This window comes from Sinohyriopsis cumingii, chromosome 2 (assembly GCF_028554795.1).
Source record: "Sinohyriopsis cumingii isolate HCF-2022 chromosome 2, ASM2855479v2, whole genome shotgun sequence".
Taxonomy (NCBI): Eukaryota; Metazoa; Mollusca; class Bivalvia; order Unionida; family Unionidae; genus Sinohyriopsis; species Sinohyriopsis cumingii.
Window position 1 is genome coordinate 99,579,428 of NC_142962.1, and position 22,850 is coordinate 99,602,277.

General features: G+C 34.9%; 1 protein-coding gene across 1 annotated transcript in view; it reads left to right on the plus strand.

Annotated features, from left to right (window-relative positions):
• Window positions 1-19,835, plus strand: part of LOC149805464 (proteasome subunit alpha type-3-like) — a 33,892-nt gene extending 14,057 nt beyond the window's left edge. Inside the window, exons 6-10 of the mRNA XM_089950054.1 lie at window positions 146-211; window positions 2,466-2,512; window positions 12,309-12,376; window positions 15,832-15,896; window positions 19,204-19,835. Coding sequence (XP_089806180.1) covers window positions 146-211; window positions 2,466-2,512; window positions 12,309-12,376; window positions 15,832-15,896; window positions 19,204-19,248 — 291 coding nt within the window. The 3' untranslated portion in view covers window positions 19,249-19,835. The remainder of the gene's footprint in view (window positions 1-145; window positions 212-2,465; window positions 2,513-12,308; window positions 12,377-15,831; window positions 15,897-19,203) is intronic.
• Window positions 19,836-22,850: the final 3,015 nt, after the last annotated feature.

Genomic DNA, 22,850 nt, shown 5'->3' on the forward strand with positions numbered 1-22,850 from the left:
TTAATTAGTTTGGTGTCTAATTTGTATAAAAAATAAAAATTGCATGACTTGTTGTTGCTATATCATAATGATAAGCTGACAGATGAGTATATTTATATATAAAAGTATTTACCATTGTAACATAATCTCTTGTTTCAAAATCTAGGGATACAATGGATGTGCTATTGGGAAAGCAAAACAGGCAGCAAAAACGGAGATAGAAAAACTGAAGGTAATAGTGTTCCTGATATAAATATGTTATTCATTTGAAACTATACAGGAATTATACCTTTATTTTTCAGGTATAAAATTCATGGAATCCTGAAGGAGTAATTAAACCCTAGCCCAAAGGCATACATTTAAACCAGAAAGAAACTGATCACTATTCTTTTGAAAAATAAAAATAAAAACTGAAATTTGTAGACAAAGTTGAAAAATTCCAAGGTGTAGGTGCCTCCGATCCTGTATGTTTGGTTTATTTAATCATTTTCTTGGACACCTTTTGCTCCCCATCGGCTGACATAATTTGGAGCAACTCATAATAAAAGCCAACTGCAAAGATGTATGGAGAAATAACCCCTTTTAGCAAGTTTAACTTAGCATTATATCTGGAGATTGTAATGTCCGTCAAATGTTTGGTAATTACATGCAGTTAGTCACATTCTTTACTGTACTTGGACACTCTTGAGACTACACAGTGGTTGCTGTGGAGCAGACTAGTTCAGAAATCCCCTTTGCTTGTCTCATTATTTTTTTCACTTTGAGTGATTAAAATGCATTTGGATAAAAGGATGTATTATTTCTCCTCAGTATTTCTCACTTTTTTTGGACTGGAGAATATTACATGATTGTTTACATTTTTTGTGAAGGTTTAGATTCCCAAAGTTTTGTGCATTTCTTCAGCTTTACAGTTTTAAAACTTGCTATATTTGGAACCGGTTGGTCATTATTGTGCTGATTGTCATTAAAATGCTAATACATACACACAACTTTCACTCAAGGCACATGAGATATGGGATGCAGTCATTTGCTATGTGTGTGGCCTGATAAACCAATAAGCAGCAGATGAAATTTAGTTTTGTACATGGATAATCACATTTATATTCCCAACTCAACAACGCTATTCACACATTTTTATGCAAGACTATCTTGGGACATTTTCTTGATACTTACTACAGTGCAATAAGTGCATAATATATATGTAGATATGACAGGAATACCAGGATTAGCTGTGGCAATTTCACGTCTTGAATAGCTTTTTGATCCCCCTTGGAGTATAAAACTTGATCCATGGAGAAAATTATCCATTTTGTTGTATAGGAACATAGTCTTAAAGTTAAATTGTTTTGTGGACTTGGGTCATACAAATCTGCCAACTAGTTAAATTGTTTTGTGGACTTGGGTCATACAAATCTGCCAACTAGTTAAAGAATTCAAACTTTTCCTTCAAAAACAAGTTACTAACAGGAATATGTAGTTGGAATATATTTATTGAAAACTGTGCATTTTATTGTGACAATTATCCAACAATAAGACTTCTCTTGAAAAAGTCAGTTTCATTTTCTTGACATGTTGAGATAAAATTTCATGGCCAATCAAATTTGCACAATGTTTTTAAAGATATCCATTGACTACATGTTAAATAAGAAAAAAGTTATTTATTTCCACCCGTGTTAAATAATCTATTTATTGTACGTAAGATTGTAGAGAATTCCTCAAGGGATAACAGTTTTGTACAAATGTAGTTGCCTTCTATAAACAAAGCATTATTATTATTATTAGATGGAGTTTGTTACTTTTGAGTTATATCCCTTTAACTGTATAGGATCAGTAATTACTACATCTAAGGATCTTCGTGCTGTTAATATACAGTAAACAAAATTATGAGTTGTGTCCCTTCAACTAATTATCTTTGGTAATTATTTTTTTAAGATCAGTAATTACTGTTTAAGGATCTTCATGCTGTTTATATAACTTAAAATTCCCTAAGTTAGACACTGAATTAAAATATGTTGACTTTATATAGAGCTGATAATAATAAAAGGAATGGTTTATTGTCTGAATGTCCCTTTTGGGACAAATTAGTGCAACTAGTGTAGATGAGAAGCCTGGTTTGAAAGGGCCAGTTTCAGGTTATTGCAGTTTTTTATGAATACATATCTCATAATTTATTCTTGTCTCAAATTCAGTCTTGAAAAGAATTTAAAAAATTGTGGTAACTGAGTGCTATATTTTTAGTATAAATACTAGGCAGCTTAACTTTTTAATAACATATTAATCAGCTTTGCATGGAGGAAATCCTTTTCATGTATCTTGTATGTGTGTATTGGTCATTTCATGTTATACCAGGTTTGATCATTACAATTGTACAGAAATACTTATGTAAAAAATATATATATTTACAGGTATTACTTTTATCATAACAACTGAATAATTTTCCTGAATGCATTGATTGTTTTTATGATTCCTTTTGCATTCTGTTCCAGATGAAAGACATGACTTGTGCAGAGCTTGTGAAAGAGGTTGCTAAAATGTAAGTACTCAGAAGAAGAAAAAAAGCTATTAATGTGTGTTCCAGCTGAAAGAAGAGGGGCTCCTGCCCCTGTCCCACCCATATGTGTGCCCTCAGCCCATTTAGTGCAACCCTCTACATTCTTGAACTACAAATTTAGCATCATTGCAAACACTGTCATTTTCCACATGCTTTTTTTTTATTAAACTGGTTAATTGCTTTTCAGACTTGAATCCTTCAGTTAATCGATTGTAATTCAGATTAAACACCAAGTGACAGGTGTATATCATTGCCTGATCCTAACTTAAGATTAAAACCCATTAGCACAAGTGGTCCAACTTGGAAGAATCTACCTCATTAAGGTTTACTAGCAACAAAGATGACTTTAATTGATCTTAATGTCACATTAAATAATAATTGTTGAAACCTAAATATTCCAAGTAAAAGCTAATTTAAAAAACAAACCAAAATGCAATTATAAACCTTAACATTTCACAGAGGTTGCTTTGTGTGATTTACAACTTTGGTACACGAGCGTGAAGAGAAAAAGGGACATTCCCCACCTTAAATATCTGGAATGAAGAATTGCAAAAGCACAAATATTCAGTAACCCTCATTTGGCAAACAACAGTACTTCCAAGAAAGCATTTTTTCTTCTTTTTATTTCTTTATGAAATCAGTGCTGTCACCGTTTATCACTACCTGCCATATTGTCAGCTTTGTTTTGACATGAAATAAATAATTAATGAGAGACCGTACATTTAATTGGCAAGCAAAATACGTAGTTGTTGCTGAGATGCTGGAGATATGGAATAAATCCATAATAAGTTAGAGCCACATCTCTTAGTCCATACAAAACTGTAATGCAAATGACTATCATCCTGTTATAACGGTGCCACACCCACCCAGTCATTTTTGTCTTGTATATCTATTTCTTTTTTGGAACAAATACATGAGGTAAATTGTCATCAAATGCACATCTCTTCTCACAGATCTAAAACATGTAACAAATGTACCAAGTCTATGGCTAGAACAGTATTTACTGTACACACCAGAGTGTCATCTGGTTCACACTTTCTGATTTTATCCTTAGACTGTTGCTTCAGAGGATGCCATTTCAGCTGCAGTATTCAAACAGTACTTGATGTAGCCAGCTTTAAGATATAGCTACATTTGCTTAATGAAAAATCAGTATGATGCAAAATCTATTGAAATCAAATAACAAAATGCATGCTTCACAACATTGTGATGGTAAATACATTTTATGGGAAATTAGGTCATTTGCTTGATAATTTACATTAAAGTGTGTTGTTTCTTTATTAAGTCATTATGCAGATTGTTGGTGGTAAGAATTTAATTAGAACTAAAATATTTCTTTGTTCCTTAATTAATATTATTATTACTTTATAATTATTGTTGTTTACATGTATATTGCTGACATGACATCATTTAATGATAATATACACAAAATAATCAGTCTTTGAGACACTAAGTTGTGAGCTTACTCTTTTTGTCTTGATTATTTATATAAAGTGTGCACACTGTTACCGTTGATTCGTTTTATTCTTCTTATAAATTCTTCTGTTTGATTACAAATTGAAAAGAAATAAATATCAACATCAATTTTCATTTTGAAATGATATTGTGACATCATGACTCTTGACTAAAGTCCCTTCTCACGAAAAAAATATGCCTTATTAGTGCCCCTACCATCCTGAATTCTGTAAGAATTTTCTGGCTGGAATATTGTGTATACATCAGGCTTTTGGTATTTACTGGATATGTTTAATTGTAAAATATATCTGTTGGACATTTGTAATTATCGATGTAAATCTTATTTTGTTTATTATATTTAAGCTCACAAGTGTAAATAAAATAATTTCAAACCCCATATATAGTAAAGCAAATGCAATGTGGCAAATCTTTTCATAATTGTACCCAAATTCTGGCTTCGCTTTACCACTAGCAAAGCAAACTAAGGTATATTGTGCCACTCCCAAGTTAACTCATCTTTACTCCCTATGCAAACCTTTAAGCATAAACCAAAATCTCCACTTCAGTTCTCGGCATTGCTATAATGGTAATATCATTTCAGCTTCATTTAAAATAAAACTTATCATGCAGAAACTAGAAAAGAAAAGATCAGTTGAGAAAAAAAGCACCCGAGATTTGTTAATTTGTTTTGCAGCTGATAAAGTGGCCATTGAAGTAAGATTGATGGCATAAATTGCCACCCAACAATTAATAATATGCAAGGAAAGTCATGGAACTTTAATTTTCATTTGAGTTACAGCATTAACCATCATGAATAAGTGAAAGAGAGGTAATTGGGATGAAAACTTTAATTTAAAAAAAAGTCGAGAAGTTTCAACAGCGTATGGTGAAATCAGTTCTCGTGGCTGAGATAACATGAATAAAAAACATTAAATACAATGCTTTGCAAATTATATAACAAGGTCAGACAAAGCACAAGCAGAGAAATAATTTTGTCAGATTGGGTGTTTATAATTTTGAAATGTCAGCATTGTCAAAAATGTTGGATGAAATGAAAATGCACATTCCTTAAAAGTTGAAAATGTGCCAAAAAGCAGACTCTTGCTACTATGTTTGACCAAGTGTCTAACAAGGCTGATGAAGCTGTGTCAACAATTTTTAGAAATTCCTATCAACAATATACCTTTTCCACATCAATTGCTAATACTAAGCCACTTAATAGTATCGGGCACCAGAATCTCAACATCACAGAGTAAATATGAATACCACACTTACAGTGTGTTTCATTTATTCAGAGCTATGATAAAATTATGAGGAAAAAAATGAAAGATCCATGTCTGTATTATAATAGATATAAATAACTGTATACTTTTTAAAAGATTTAGGATATGGATACAGGTATTGCTACTTTTTTTCAGCTTTTCATCATTTTTTTACGCAAGAAATCTTAAACTCTTGTTGATGCAGTAATCTCAACTTCTAACTTTTCCAGTAAGAATATATTACATAGTTGTTTACAAATTTGTTTAAGTAAATTTTTAGTTTCAGTATGGATTTAAATGATTGTAAGCATAAATGACTAAACAGTCACTGGAAATTGTAATATGGTCACACTGTCCTCTCCACCCTACCCAGTCCTAAAATTACAATGGCTCTTGCCAGAGTCTTTGTCCTGAAAATAAATGTGGCACCCACGTTTATGTGAAAATTAATGTAAAAGAAAAATGTAATGGAGATACAGTGAAACCTGTCAATAGTAGCAAATCCCACACATGTAAGAGCTATTGGTCATGGTAGTGTCAGATCAATTTGTGTCCAATGACCATTTGAGTACTGTTATAAATATTTTTATGTAAGTAACATAATTAAAGTATGTAACATTATCAGTGGTTTATCCCCCTAATTAGCAAATACGATCAAGGATAGCAAGAGAAGTAAGTGATAGGAATAGTCATTGCATGAAAAGCTTTGTTGCACAGGTTCATTATGGAGAAGCACATTCCAAAGATTATAATGAACTTAAAATTCTCAACTTGGCACACAGAGGTTTGCTCAAGGATGAGCAGAAAATTCACTTGAATTGAACATGCTGAAATCCATATTTTAATAATAGAACAATAAAAATGTTGACATTTTTATTATTATGTTGACAGCTTTTTTGGTTCACAATTTAAATGTCCCTACTTTTTGAAGAAAGGAAATCTTGTGTTAATGTGAATCAACAATGACACTCTAATATATCCACATTCACATGCAAAAACAGTGACATAATAAACACAATATTTTCATAGCTGTGCACGTGATAACGTTGAAACCTCTTGGAGTAATGTTTTAAATGATCTTTCAGAGGTTGGTTATTTTGAAAAGTAATTTATACAGAAAATTAGCAATTGTCCCAAACATGATTATAGAATAAGGTGAATATTAAACCATTAAACAGTACAAAGAAAACCCACCATCATCTCATTGTCAGTGTCCAGCAGTTGGGATGGCTTCCCCTTTTGAATTTTTCACATTTTCGGTAACTCAAGCCCTTGCTTATACTGCAGTCTGTTTTTGCACCCCATTATGTACAAGTTATTTAGGGAGAGGTGTGTGTGCTGGTTAGCACCCATGAGCAGTCCATCAAATATACTGATTTCACTCTCTCTCTCTATTTCAATTTAATTGTTTGTCAGTTTTAATTTTTTTTTATATTTTTCATTACATGATATTGTAATGTAAATTTATTCACTAGAGATTATACTTTTTTCAGAAAATAGTTTGACCTTGACTGATAGTTTATAAACACCAGGGGTTGATCTAAATCCTGACCTTGTTTCAAAGTTTATAGCAACCATCATAAACAAGTTCTATTTTATTTTAAAATGATTGGTTGTTGTGGAGGTCATGATGGGACTTCATCTTTAAGATGTAAACAATATCTTTTCTTAGAGTAAAATGATTGGTTTTCATCAGGGTCACACTGGGTAGATGTGATCTTTAATAAGTTTGTATAAACTTCAATAAGATGATCACTTGACCCTTTGTTTACATTATACAAGACCATATAACCTGTTTTGGAGAATTATTCTCAGTTGCAGCTGGGCCTTTTCTTACACTAGAAGTTGTATGTTGTGCTGTTTGGGGTTATTTAAAATTACTTGGGTTCAGAAGGATTAATTGTGTTATTTTTTTGGAAAGTATGTGTGTTCATGTAAAATTGTTCAACAAGGACAGCTTTTTATAAAAAAATTTATCCAGCTATCAGAAACCAGAGTGATAATTCTTGTTTCTACAAGGAACTGTAGACTTTAACACTACAGATTGCAGCATACGGCATCGTCTTCCATCTTGGATTCTTCATCGGGATTCGAACTTGAAATCAGAAGAACATTTTGTTGTTAGGACTCCAGAAATTTTATTCTTGGATTATTTTGGATTTGATTCTTTAAAATTTTTTCATTTTTTACAGAATTTTTCCAGGGAAATAAATTAATGTATGTTTTTCAAAGCTTGTTGTTTTCACTCTTGTGTTACTATTAGTTCTGGTCACTCCAAATTGGAAGATAGCCAGGTGCCTACTTTTTGCATGTTATTGCCAGATACCATCTGTTTGCCAGTTATGGCCACATCAGCCTTTGTAGTCTTGTTAATATATACCACCATAAGTACATTTTTTCATGGATTTGGCGTGTTGATGGTATCAACAGAAAAAAAATATAGATGTCATATAAGTTTGATTTTTCTCTTCCTCCCCCTCCCACATTTCCACTTAAATGTTTCCAGTTTACTCCAGTACAGAATAGGATGCTGTCATAATCAATTGTCCGTAGCATTTTTCAGGCTATACTTGTTTGCCAGATATAAATAGCAACTGTCTTTAGGCAATGTTCATTGGGAGAAAGATGGTAATTTCCCTCAGTTATAACCTTGACCTTGGTCAGTTTCATGTCTTTAGTCCACTTTTGCAGAGAATTACTCATTGTTAAAATAGATGTAATATTCTCATGATATAAAGAAGTAAGATTAGCACAGTACAACTGTAGCTGCATGATAAGATAACTAAATCCTACCCAAGTGATTTTTTCCAGTAATTTTAAAACTGCTTGGAAACAATTGTTCTTTCTTATTTTGTTAAATAAATAAATGAATATTATTAAGCCTGGGTCAAGTGATCGCCTCCCAGATCTGGCAGACCTTTTGAAAATATCTATGCATTTGACCCTGACTAGGTAATTTCCACTTTAATATCAGTAATACATGTTCCTATAACTATTGTGTAGCTTACCCTTTATATGCCAGACATAACTCCTTTCTAAAAAGTTCTTTTGATAGTCAGGAGTGATAATTTTTTAGTGTTTTTGGTACATAGTGGGCCTTTTATCATCTCTAATCTTGATGTGTTGAGGAATTACATTGTAGGTAAATGAAAATGACTACTAGGTCGTCAAAATTGACATGAAATATTATCCATTTTCAGCTATACGTGTTTACATTCAGTGCAGAGTTAGGTTTAATGCTGTGAGTTATTAACAGATATTCAGTCTTCTACTCACATTAGTAGAGTTTACACTTTCCTCCATTTATTATCTAGTTACTATGGCATTAGTTTACACACTGGTTAGTCAACAACTTTTGAGTTTTTTTTACACGAGTAAGTAGTAAAGATAATAATGCAGCTAATTTAACCCCTCAATATTTCTTTACAGAAATTTATACTCTAGATGTCATAAAGTGGGGCTACTTGTGGGCACAAAAAGGCACAATGGCACACCCATGCCACATGTTTTTTATGTTCAAATATAGAAAACAGATGTCCAAATTATTGCTTATTTTCCAACCGCATCAGTGGTGCTGAAAAACCAGAGGTTGTTTAAAGTGGGGAATTATAGTCATCATCCATCGTTGCCATAGATGTTTTCTGCAAGGCCCCTAGCAGTACTGGTGTGAGGGATGAATACCCATTTTCCCCTAAGAGGCCCGGGAAGGATGATAACTGGTCTCATCCTTCAAAAGAGACAAGTCATTCCTCATGTGGAGTCAGAAAACATCAGTGTCCCTATTTCCTGGCCTTCCATGCATAGGGATCATTCTGGTTGTAATAGTTTAGATTAGGTAAAGATCAGGAGGAGGATGTATTGTTTCTCCTGGTAGATTCTGATGAAAATGCTGATGGTCAGGCTAATGATTATGATCTCATAACTCTTCCCACCAGGTGTTCCAGGTGGGTAGAAATGGAACAGACATTGTAAATTGACAAGGCAGCAACTAAAGTTTACTGCTTTCTTTCCACTGATCTTTGTTTGCCCTATGCCATTGGGCTCTGGGGACACCAAGACCCTTACCAGCTTGGAAAGTCTTTCAGGGGCTGTGTAAAGAACAGATCTGCTCTTGCTACGTTACTCAAGCATAATTAAAGAGCTCTCACAAAAATTATAAAAGGACAGGAATTGTTGGGCAACATAATGGGTTGTCAGTCCCTGCTGATACTGTGAAAGCTTCAGTTCAAGCTTTCAGTTGCTGAGTTCACTCACTGCCTGGTCTGTTACACTACCCCAATGCTGCAGCTTCAAAATAGGGAGTCTTGTTAGGGTCATTGACATTTGCCTGCATCTTTGCCAAGACATTTGAGACTTTAGATTGATTGTTACTATAGTTTTGCATAATGATCTGTTATGAGTCTTTTGTAGGAAGAAGCTTTATTGCAGTGGTTGTTGGAAACAGTAGCCAAAATGTCAAGACATGCCTTATCAACCTTTGAGATATTGTTTTTGATGTCTCACATATTGCTTGATCATAACAAGAACTTCCTTAGGACTGCTTTCCTGAAATCAGAGACATTAATTGTTGATCTCGTACCTTCCATTTCCTCTCTGGATCTGAGGGACCATCACTGTAGGTATCCTGCTTCGTCTTATCGGCTGCCAAAACTGGCCAGGAAGTATACTTAACCTGATTGAGCCATGGGGCATACCAAATACGAAACGGTTATGTAACTAGAACTGCCCAATAAGCAACTCTTTTTCAATCCCCTACACACCTTTTTTTTGACCATGAGATGGAAAGGCTGGAAAAGCAAAGTGAGGAAGTCTTCTGGCACCTTCTTTCCCAGGTGGGTCAAGAAATTACTTCTGCACTCCTCCCTTTTCCTTTAAAGCCAGTGGGAACATAATTGAGAGGTCTGGCTGGGTATCATGGAAGATTGGGAGGGGGATCCTTTCTATAGCAAAGGAGAGTTTATATCAATGTTTCACATAATTCCCTTCTTACTCAAGGACCCTATGCTTGTTCCAACTATCAAATGTAACAGAACTAAAGGAAGAAAGGCACATATCTGTTTGCCAAACTTCTACTCTGGAAAGTTTTCTGGTTTACAAAAAATGTAGGAAACGGGCTCTTCATAGATCTTTCCCCTCTAATTCCTTTAAGAGGAACACTTGAAGAAGGAGATTGCTGCATCTGTCTGGAATGCCATCAAGTCCTGAAAAATCTCCATCTTTGCTCCACACAAAAATACCTCTGTTTTTGCTTTGGACAGGAGTTTTTTCAGTTTTGATCCATAATGTTCAGTCTATCCAGAGTGCCCAGGATCTAAGGTGTCATCAGGGGATCTGCTTTCTCCAGAATATTGGTGACTGGCTTGTGCAAGACAGCAGGAAACAATCTGTTACATCATATGCTCCACTGTTGGTCTATATTGACCCTGCTAAGACTTATACCCAGCCTAAAGAAATCCAATCTTGCTCCTTTTCAGGATTTTGTTTACATAGGAATTAATTTCCTCACCTGTCTGAACCAAATTTGTGTTTTTCTAGACAGGGTAAAAAGAATCTTGGATCTTTTGAAGACACTACAGGCAAAGAGCTCATTATCAGACAAACTTTACCTTTCTTATCTGGTGACCTTGAACCCTGCAGTGAACCTGGTACCCCTTGGAAGACTCCATTTACATCCTCTCTAGTTTCTTTTGATTATCTAGAAGCCACTGAAGGGTACTCTCGTGGCCCAGATTTTTTAGGGTCAGCTTTTCAGTACCATCTCAAGTGGTGGCAAAATTGGGAAAACTTTTTGACTTGAGTCCACTGCATTCTTCTGCAATGGATAAATCATGGCACAATGAGACTTATTCATACCAGCACTAAGATTCTCCACCTGTATGCTAGGATAAAGTGTTCTATCTGCCAGGTTAAGTATTTGAGTAAGATTGCTGATTTCATCATTCAGGCCAGGAGACAATCTACCTCTTTGGTCTTTAATGCATAGTGGAGAATTTTCTGAAAATGCATTAATCCTAGCTGCATCTGTCTTTCTGCAGTAGCATATTTTTCCTGCATTTCCTCTTTGAGGGGAGATCATGTTTAGCCTTCAAGGTCAAAAGTCATAGGGCAGCCATTTACAACACACTTAAATTTTCCAAGGGTCCGACTGTTGGTGCTAATCTTCACTGAGCAAAATACTTTGAGCTGCAGAGACCAGTATCTCACTCCTTGTTCGGTGAACTTTGGAAAAAGCCCTTTATGAACTTAAAGTGAAGCCTTGTTTGAAAATCTTACATTTTGAACTTTCTTTCTTCTAGCAGTAGCTTCAGTGAGAAGAAGTAAACTGCATGCCCTCTCTATAGAGGAGGGATATTTATGGTTCAGTTAGAACTCCCCATCTATGTCAGTCAGATTTTCTTACAAAAGACAATCTCCATTAGAGATACCCAGCCTTATTCACATCTGTGGTGGGGATGATAAGGATATTCTCCTTTGCCCAGTCATCTTGAAAACGGTAGGAAGTGGCTTTTCCACCCCTTAAAGGGCTCAACTGATTTTTCAGTAATCCACCATCTCTAGATGTATTATCAGGAGAATCAGACAAGGTTGATGCATGTCTTCTAAGTACTTCCAGAACAGGAGAATGTTACATCTGGCATGTACAAGGGCTTTTCCATTGTGGAAAGGGTAAGCTACACAATAGCAACAGGCAAGTATTACATAATTAAAACTAGTATTACCCCTCCTCCATACCCCTCCCGTTACATTTTCAGTAAAATAGAAAGGGATTGTAATCAATAATTGGCACTTGAAATGTGTCAAACGATAGGTCAAACAGTTATTACATTTTGTAACCATTGCATCTTTTTGGTAGACATTGCAGTAGTACTTTGCCTAAATTCTTGGGTGAGTATTACCTATGAATGCTGATAGTTGACAGGATTCTGAAGTTTTGTGTTTGATTCTTCTTCATATGCAGATTGTTTTTTCTTCTTCTGACTCTGTAAACAATAGTTCTCAATCTAATTATCTGCTTAAAACTCTGTCTTCATGTAAATTATTCATTTTGTTTTTCATTGCAGCATATATATTGTACATGATGAGGTTAAAGACAAGAACTTTGAACTTGAACTTAGCTGGGTTGGAGATAGTGAGTACACTTGTGTTATCTGAATATTTGTGGCATGTCTGTAGACATACCTAATGCACATGGAAATAACTATAAGGTACTCCCTCAATGTAGGGCCCTTTATTATAATGCATTTCTTGTTTTTATGCTAGTATGGTCACTAATCTTGTTTGTTAGTTGTTAGAAAAATTATATGTATTGTTTACATCATTATAAGGTAGCCACAGTGTAAGACAGTATACTCTATGGCACATATGGACAGCATTATAATGAGGGAGTACTGTCTCATTGTAAGACAATATACTCTATGGCACATATGGACAGCATTATAATGTGGGAGTACTGTCTCAGTGTAAGACAATATACTCTTTGGCTCCTTTATTCAGCATTATAATGGGGGACTACTGTCTCCATAAGATAATATACTCTTTGGCTCCCTTGGGCAGCATTATAATAAGGGAATACTGTCTCACTGTAAGACAGTATTCTCTTTGGTTCTTTTGGACATCATTATAGTGAGGAAGTACAGCCTCGGTGTAAGACAATATACTCTGGCTCCCTTGGACAGCATTATAGTCCGGGAGTACTGTCTCAGTGTAAGATAATATACCATTTGGCTCCTTTGGACATCATTATAATGAGGGAGTACTGTCTCAGTGTAAGACGATATACTCTTTGGCTCCCTTGGACAGCATTATAGTGAAAGTACTACATCATGTACCTAATTATACAGCAGTATATTCTAGGGCTCATAATGAAAGTGTTAAAATAAGGGAATAAGTATTATAATGAGGGAGTACTGTATAATCCTTAGTCTTATATTCTCAAATCTGAGAAATAATCAGTTTATATTTTTGTTGTACTTAAAGTGAATAATCATAATTTTTACTAATGAGTAAAGCCCTGGTTCCAGTAGGTGAAAACATTTGATTTACATGGGTCTTGCTTGTCCTGTGAAAACATTTTCAAATGCCATAATTACATATTTTTCAAATGCACCATTGCAAAATTTTCAAATGCTTTAATTACATTCATTTTTAAATGCCATATGTACACATTTGTTTTCATAAAATTATCTTAGACTATCATACTATAATTAGGTCATGAAAAAGATATTTCAAGGATAATTTTGTTGATCAGAGTCGGGGACGTTGAGAGTTTAACATGAATGAACAAGCTAGTCCAGAGTAGCTTTTGATTGGCTCAGTGCTAGTGTTTTGATGATGCAGCTATAAAGTAGTTGCCTTTGTTGTAGTGGGTTTAACAAGTTTTCAGCATGTGATAAATTTCATGGGGAAAGAACCCTGGGAAGAACCACAGACCCATGAGAAGCTACTGGTAAGCTTTCTCACAAACCTAGGTTGGCTGAGTGAGAATACTCAAACCCATGTGGACAGAGATGAGGTGTCAGTGATCTGTAAAGGTGAGTGCCTCAGACCACTTGGCCACCTGGGGTCCCCAGTTGTAAATTTATTGATATTTTCTAAAAGCATTCAATACATGCTGTAAATTTTGCATGTTAAAAAATAATATGAATAGTTTTGTCATGAAATATTTTGTTATTATTTTTCAGTTTTTCCTCGAGTCTTTGGAAAAATTAAAACTTTACACATTTTCTGTTTATAACCACAGAATTCTTAAAGTTGTACTCAAGTACTAATTACACAAACACACACACACATATATATATCTACAGTGGAACCCCGCTATAATGTGATAATTGGCATCCAATAAATCAGATTGCATTAATAGCGGGGTTGTGTTAATGCATGGTTTTACAGTATTTACTTTTTTCAAAGAACAACTCTTTGGCACATATATGTGTACTCATCTTTATGATGAATAGGGTATCAACATCGTTAACTATCGTGCCATTGTGGCATGTGGTTCATCCATTATGCATGTGATTCCATTGAAAAATTGATTTACAATATTCAATAATTTTGTCCCAAATTATTGTGTCTGAATTCAACATCTAATATATAGCATGAACAGAGTATTAACATCATTTGCTTGCCATCTGATATCATACCATTGGGGCTTGCAATTAATCCATAATACATGTAATTCCATCGCAAAAACTGCATACATATTTAAACTATTCAATAAATTTTTTCACAGATCATTGTGTGTCTGAATCCAGTGGGAAAAATTAACAGCATAATTAGGCTTAAAAAGATGAAGGACATGTACAGTTCTTTACCTTCCAGGGTCCATGAATGGTGTCTGTACGAATTTCATACTGCTAAAATTTTGTCATGCGTTTCAGTCTACACTTATCCATTGTAAATTTCCAATAATTAACGCTCGTACGCCTATTCGTTTGAATGACTACAGCACAAATAATTAACAATCAACACATGCTTTCAGCATGCATATAACTTTTACTTCAGATTTTGTGAATATCGAAACATGTGAAAACTACTTCTCTAATCATTGTGCAATGTGCAGAGAACGACTTGCCTTTGTGCACTTGCTTTTCCATAACGGTAAAATATTTTTATAAAAAAATAGGAAATTAATAACGAGCTCATAAGCCCATACACGTGTAAAACCTGAGTACTAAGTGCAGTATTCCTTTAATGGTCATGAGTGACTTTCATAAAAAAAATTAAAGCGGAATGCATGTACAATTTCATATTCTTTCAGTTTCCAGCTAATAAAGCGGACATCATTTACTGGTCAACTGATTGTGTCTAATAATGCCGCCAAGCCCAGCAAACATGTTGACGGCTTTCGTTTTTTGATGTTTATTAAATTGTGAGAATCTTTTATCAACCACTGCATTGTCTGCTGATTGGTTGTGCATGCAGCTAAAGAAGACACACATGTTGGCTATTGTTTGAGCAACGATTGTATACAGAATTAATTGAAGACAATCACAAAGACAACTTACTGGTTTTACTCATGGATCAGTAATAAGAAACAATGTTTATTTTGGCATAACACTTCAAGAAACCTGGTGAAATTGTTAAATTTCAGAAGCTAAGTCAGCTATGTATTTAAATTCATATGCGAACTCTTCCCCAAAATGATAATAAACCTTTTACACACTTTTCTCATACTTAAAAAAAAAGTATTTTTTCCTGGTATGAGAAAAATACGTGTGTGTGTGTGTGTGTGTCTATATATATATATATATATATATATATATATATATATATATATATATATATATATATATATATATATATATATAATGTGATTCCAAACTTCTATAATTCTTTACATTTTTTGGTTTTATGGAAAATAGGGAGCCTATAACTCACTCCTGGTTGAAATAATGCTGATAAACAGCAGTTGGATGAAAATGGTAATATGTATTGAATTTAGGGTATATGAGAAAAACCAAACAGCAGGTATTCAGAATACTGTATAATCCATGTACATATTGTATGCTAATTTTTTTCAGTTTATGATGATAAATTAGAAGTTCGTTTTAAACTTCCATTTAAACTTTTCCTGTCATTTTTCAGTGACTGGTGGTAGGCATGAATTGGTCCCACCTAATGTGTTTGCAGAGGCTGAGAAACATGCTAAGGTATGTAGAGTTTTAAAGAGGACATATAAACTCTTTATTGCTTTAACCATAACTTTTTTTTAAAAAGAAATAATAAAAGTCATGTCAATATCAGTAATAAATTATGTTTTTGTTTTGTATCTTACCCATTTGCTACATGAAAAATCCTTGATCATGCCCAGTGTACCATCCACATTTTCTAGTTTTGGAATATATACATCAAAGACCCAGTCTAACTCCATATTATATTCCACTCTTCAATCTTTTTTGGAAAAAGCGGGTCAAGAAGGAATAATTACCTTGTGAGAAAAATTAAACATATATCAACATGTTATTTCTCTTTGGGACCTTAGAATATTTATTCCCCATATTCATCAAGCATTACCCTAATTCCATTAGCTTTCAGAAAAGTTCTTTTGATACTTTGGTGTCTTATTTTCATCATGGCTTAAATGAATGATGAGCCACCTATCCTCCCTACCCCTTGTAGGTTTGAGTAGTTGTTTGTATTGATTTTCAGATGGCTGTCTAAGTAATAAATCACAAATGGTACTAGCAAAGATCTGCTTACTTTCTGAGCAGTGGTATATAGTTGTGACCTCATAATTTCTCTTTTCCTGTTTAGTCGCTGATTTTATCCCTTCTATTGCTTCCAGTGATCTGAGAGATCATCAGCACTAGTCCCTCACTTTGGCTTCTGGTCTGTCAAAATTTAGAACAGGAGTAGTCCCGTCCAAGATGGGTTTTTGTGTAGCCTAAGCTTCAAAAAGAAATGTAACCACAATAGTCAGTTAGCAACCCATCTTCAGGCCCACTCAACTTTTATCCTTGAGACGGTGGAATGGCTGGAAAGACCTTGTTCCTTGTATTTTCCAAACTTTTGGGTGGGGGGGGGGAGGAACAGTCCTAGGGACTCTCTACCTCTCACAATATTTTGATGACCACAACAGTAGCAGAGTCCGGTTGGCAATATTTGTCACACTGATGGTCTACAATGACAGGACTTGGACTTGTGCTGAACCTAGATGAATTGGGACTCATTTCTTATCAGGATTTTATTTACTTAGGAATGAACTTCAGGTACCTGGATTGAGTTGGTCTACTCCAAGAAAGGAGGACAGAATCCTTAAACTTTTGAGATCTCTTCAGGCCAAGACTTCATTCTTGAGCCAACATTATCATTCGTATGTGGGGACCTTGAATTCGATGACAGACCTAGCTCCTCTTGAAAGGCTTCACTTACATCTCTTTTGTTTCTTCTACTGGCAGCCTGGAAACCAGACAAGAATTTTCTGTCAACCTGAATTTCTCTAGGTTCAGATTTTCAATACCATCTGAACTGGTGGTTCAAAGGAGATGGGCATTTCAATGGAATTCCACTGCATGGTCCTGATCCTCACTCATCTTTAAACTAACCTGTCAGATTTGGGTTTTAGCACTTGTCTAGAACCAGAAGTTGTACATCTCCAGGTATATGGTGTCTTGAGGACGTTCCTCACATTAGCAATTTGGAATTGAGGGCAGTCTGTATATGCCTTACAAGGGTGCATTGCATGATATCCCTCAGACAACAAATCAGTATTTGCATGTCTCACATGACAAGAATGCACTCATGCTCCTTCTGTTTGTGTGGAGGTCTGAAACCTCTTACACTGGACAAAGCCAGTGGTATTACTAGTATTACTGTCTCTTACCTCTGTCTGTGTGAGTTCGAGTCTCGGATTCGGCTAATGTGGGTATGTGAGAAAGCTTGCCAGTAGCTTCTCGTGGGTCGGTGGTTTTTTCTGGGGTTTTCCCAGGTTCTTCCTCCACCATTAATACTGGCCGCCATGTATAGCCTATCTTGTGCTGAAAAATGGCGTTAAACCCTACAACAACAATTACTCTTTCAATTCTCCATATTCCCAAAAAGAAAAATATTTTTTGCAGACAGTCTATCCAGAAAAGGCACAGTAATTCTTGCAGAGTAGTGTCTACATCAAGCAGTAGCTGAAACCCTATCAAGCCTGTGGGGGAGTCCTTTGGTGGACTTTTTTGTTACGTCTCCCCAGCTCCATACCAAAGAGCCTGGGCAGTGGATGCCTTCAGCTTGAGGTGAACTGGCTGTTTGCTTAAGAGTTCCAACCATTCAGATTGATTTGGCAGATTCTCCAGACGTTCAGGAATAATACTGCTCAATTCTTTCTTATAGCCCCTCTCTGGCCTCAAGTCATGGTTTGCTGACCTCTTCAACCTGTTGATAGACCATCACATATTGACCTGAGTGGAGAACCAGCCTGGGTTGAGGTGGACACTCTAATCACTTAGGACACTGGAGCAGTCTTAAAACTACGTAGTCTATGCTCTAATTACAACTAAAGGAAAAGATATTAGTACATAAAGTAAGCTATCAACACCAACAAAACAACTATCTTAGGAACCAATGCACTGTCAAATTAAAGGTATAACATAATGCATGTACTTTGAAGTTTAAACCACTCCGGTGGCCTAAGTGGTGCAATGTGGGAGGTCGCATGTTCGAACCCTGGCTAAGACATACCAAAGACTTATAAAAATGGTTCTAGCAGCAGTTAGTGTTAGGACTGGCAGCTGGGTGTCAGGATAATGTGACTGGGTGGGACATGATGACATATGTCTGTGGCTTGATGCCCCAGTGCTAGACATCACTATAAACTGCCACACTGCAGATATTGTATTGATATGACTGAAAAATTATCAAAGCTAGATTAAAAATCTAAATCACACACACACACACTTTTATGCCATGTTTCATCTTTTTAAATAGGCATAAATTTTCCTTTCCTTTGTTTTGAAAGCGCATTCTTTTTTCTTCTTATAATTCATACTTATGGTATTAATCATCTGATATTCTAAAGTCAAACACATTCCACGTTTATAAAATTTTCATTAGATATACAAAACTCAAATGTGCAACAATAATTTCACTTGAGGCAAGGCAGTTTTTCATTAGATATTGACCTAAAACTTGAATGTCGAATATGCGGGTTTTTTGTGTGCTTTGTTTGATTTGATGCTGCCACAAAGTTCTTTTCCTATGTTGGTACCATTGACACAAATTTGTTGAACAGGATTCATTGACGTTTAAAAAAAAAATGTTCAAAGCACCTTGAGAAATGTTTAGCATACAATTCATGCATAACCTTGTGGTATTATTGTAATCAGTAATAAGAATATATGATGATCTAAATACTTTTTATTGTTTGATTCCCTCCAGTTTAATTGTCAGAATTATCTTTCAAGCCATATTATCTGGCACACTTCAAAGGATCATACATCCTGTAAGATTTTAAAATTTTGTGTATTACAGGAAGCCCTGGAAGAATCGGATGATTCAGATGATGATGAACTGTAACAGATAATGCAGGTCATCTAGTGTCTTGTCATCTTTCCATCCATAACATTGTTGCTGTATCTCAAAGGGAGCATCTGTCTTCAGCATTACAGGAAGTTGAACAATATGAGAAACACTCACACATCCAGGAACTCCAATAATTTCATATCTGTGAACTGGGCAAAATGCTGATTCATTTCTCAACATTGTGATCATCATAAGTGACATTGTTGAAACCAACACTTATATTAATAAGCAGAAGATATACAATACAGTACTTGTTTACATACATTGTGTTGCTTTCCAATTGAAGTCCGTTTAAACTAGTTCTGCACAACAATTTTTGCCCTTACCTTCTTATGAACTAATATCAATGTTGAATGTTATAATTTATTAAGTGAGATGATTAATTTGAATGTAGAACATGCATTTAACATCTGGAATTTCAATATGATCAAGACTTTTTTGTTTTTACTCAAGATGTCAGTATTTACTGTCTGAAGATACTGTGCAGATTTATACACAAAATGTCAACACTGGCACTGACTTTCTTTTGTTCATGTACTTTAAGATTCAGTGCTTTGTAATAAAGATATTGCTCAGAGATACTGAATCTTTTATGTTGTAAAAGTATTTGTAAAGTAAACAAAGCTGTTAAAGAAAAGATATATATTCTTCATTGTTAGTAGGACAAGGAACATTGTAGTCACTTTTCTTATGGCAGCAATGTAAAGTGTTTGTTAGGGTTTTGGTTCAAGTTTTTCATTTCCTAAACTCCTTGATAGGCTCTCATCATACTTTGGATGAGTCATCATGAAACAAAGACAATTCATTTTATGAGATGTTATTTCACCCCTTTACCTCAGGGTCAAAGTAATGGTGAAAAAGTATTTAAATCAAGGTTTTGGTTGAGAGAAAAAAATTAATTTATATATTAGGTTGTATTCATACTTGAGATGAATCAATATGAAGCTAAGACAATTCTTTAGTATGCTGGTCCATCCAGTTCACCCTGAGGACGAGATCATAGTCATATAAAAATCTGCACTAAGGTCTTGCTGAAATGTATATATGTTAATGCTTATTTCCAATTCCAAGCCTAAGTTTATATAATCATTGGCAACAGCTATCTTATACATGAACACCCACATTTGTTTTTCTGTGTGACAGGCTGCCAAACAAGAGGTCACCAGTTCAAAACTTGTGGCAGCATCCCAATTTTTTTGCAAATACTTTTATTTTTATTGTTAAACTTTTCTTTAAATTACTCATCCCAATTTTTTAAGTTCTTTGGCAAATTTTTACCTTGAAACTTTCTTTTGTCACTCCCTTCCTATGTTTTGCAATACCGATTTTTTTAAAAATTTAGTTTTTTGAAATGATTTTTAAGAAATTTTTCCAAGGATGTTCTTGAACCAAAACCTTCACAATCTTTAAACACAAGTCCTTTTAGGAAATGATATTCTACTGTCCAAAAAAATGTCCAGTAATTCAAAATAAGACCATTTCTTCTTTTTAACTGCCAGATATTGAAACCATCTTCAGTTTCTTGAACTTTCAAATTAGCTACTGTGGCAGCCAGTTTGAATGCAAGATCAGGACCATTTTCATGTAGGTAAAATATACAGCACTACAAGACTTGAAGAAAACCACATGTTGATATGACCATCCATCCATTCAGGAGAATTTTTGACAATGTTTTCATTGTGGTGAAACCCCATGTTGATACGATGTTTAGGAGTAGCAATGAAATGATTGTAAAGATAGCACCCATGGTAGCCATACTGAATATCAGATTAGGATTAGACAATATTTACTTAAGTCTAACTATACACCATAAGAAGTCTTTTACCCCATGCTGGTATGACTTTCCATTCAAGAGTAGTAGCAACAAGATTTTCAAGATGGCTGTTGTGGCCATATTTGACGTCAGATCTGCACCATTTTCTTTCAGGACTAACTAGACATCACAAGAAGTCTAACAGTGAAAACCCATGTTGGTATGATGAACTGTTCAAGTGGAGTAACTACAAGATTTTAAAGATGGTTGCTATGGTGTCCAAATTAGATGCCTGGGCAGCACCATATTCATTTAGGACCAACTAGACATCATACAAATTCTTCCGGAGAAAACTCCATGCCAATATGACAAGCTGTTTTGGATGATTATCAGTAACAAGATTTTCAAGATGGCTGTCATAGTTGCTATAATGGACATCAGATCAGGACCATTTTCATTTTGGGCTAAATATCCTTCCAGAGGGAATAACATTGACAAACTTTTGAAAATGGCCCCAATGACAGCCATATTGGATGTCTGAGCAGAATCATTTTCAGTAATGGTTCAACTATACATCATAAGAAGTTTTCTGGTGAAAACTCTCGTGTCAATATAATTTCCATTCAGGTGTAGTGAAAAAAAGAGTTTTCAAGATGGCTGCAGTACCAACTAGACATCATAAGAAGTCTTTCAGTAAAAGCCCCATGTTTAACTGACCATCTATTCAGGATTAATGATAACTAGCTTTTCAAAATGGCTGCTGTGGCAACAATACTACATATCTGAGCAGCATAACTTTCATTTAAGATCAACTAGACTTTGGGATGAATGTGTACAGTTTCATGGCAAAGTAGTTTACGAGGGGTAGCAATAACAAACTTTGGATAATGGACAACACTTCTGGTCTAAAGAAATTGTCAGAAATTTGGTCTGGATCAAAAAGACCAATTCCCTGAATTCTGAACACACATACACCCCCCTGTCCACTACAGGAAATGCAAAAGTTATATGATATTAACTGCAATACAGATTTAAAGGGACTTGATCCCAACCAGGATTGTTAACTATCTTGGCCACCAATCAAACCAATATAAACAATTCAAGCAAATTTTGTCTTGATAGTGAAGAATGCTGCAATTAGCAGTACATAGTGGTCAACCTATCGGACTGTCGACCTTTGGATTAATTTTAGAAAACTTTTATAAAGTGCAATATCTCATCAGGGAATCATTCTCAAACTCAGCCCGCAATAACATCGGAGGGTGGGGGAGGAAATGCCCATTGAGATTGATGGCCAAGAAGCTACAAAGTCTATGTCACTTAGATAAATTCTTTAAATGTTAGGTGATAGTTAATAGTTAATGTTTTTGCATGTGGCAAGCCTATCACTACCATGGATGGATTGACATCATAGTAAAGAGGTTAACCATGGATTGTAAATATTACTCATGGGGGTCAAAAATGAAAGATTATGGTCAGCTTTTATATATCTTTTAGTGGAAAAAGACATATCCATGGATACATATTCAACTTCTAACCAGATTTACCATTATACATGCTCCCCTTTCACCTCTAAACATGTTTTGGCCTACACCTGTAATAATTAACAGCTGACCATAGCGGGTTTGCCCCCCAATCCCCCACCCTTTGAAAATAATTGTGTGGGAGCCCCTGGATGAATTCCCCATTAACAGGGATATTAACAGGCCTCAAATGTTAGGTTTAGCTGTAACTGAACAAAAGAGAATTACTTACAATGGAACCATGCTGAAGTATGTCAAAACAAGAAATATATTAAACAATCCAATCAACTGAACTACAAAATCATCTTTATTGAAAATCT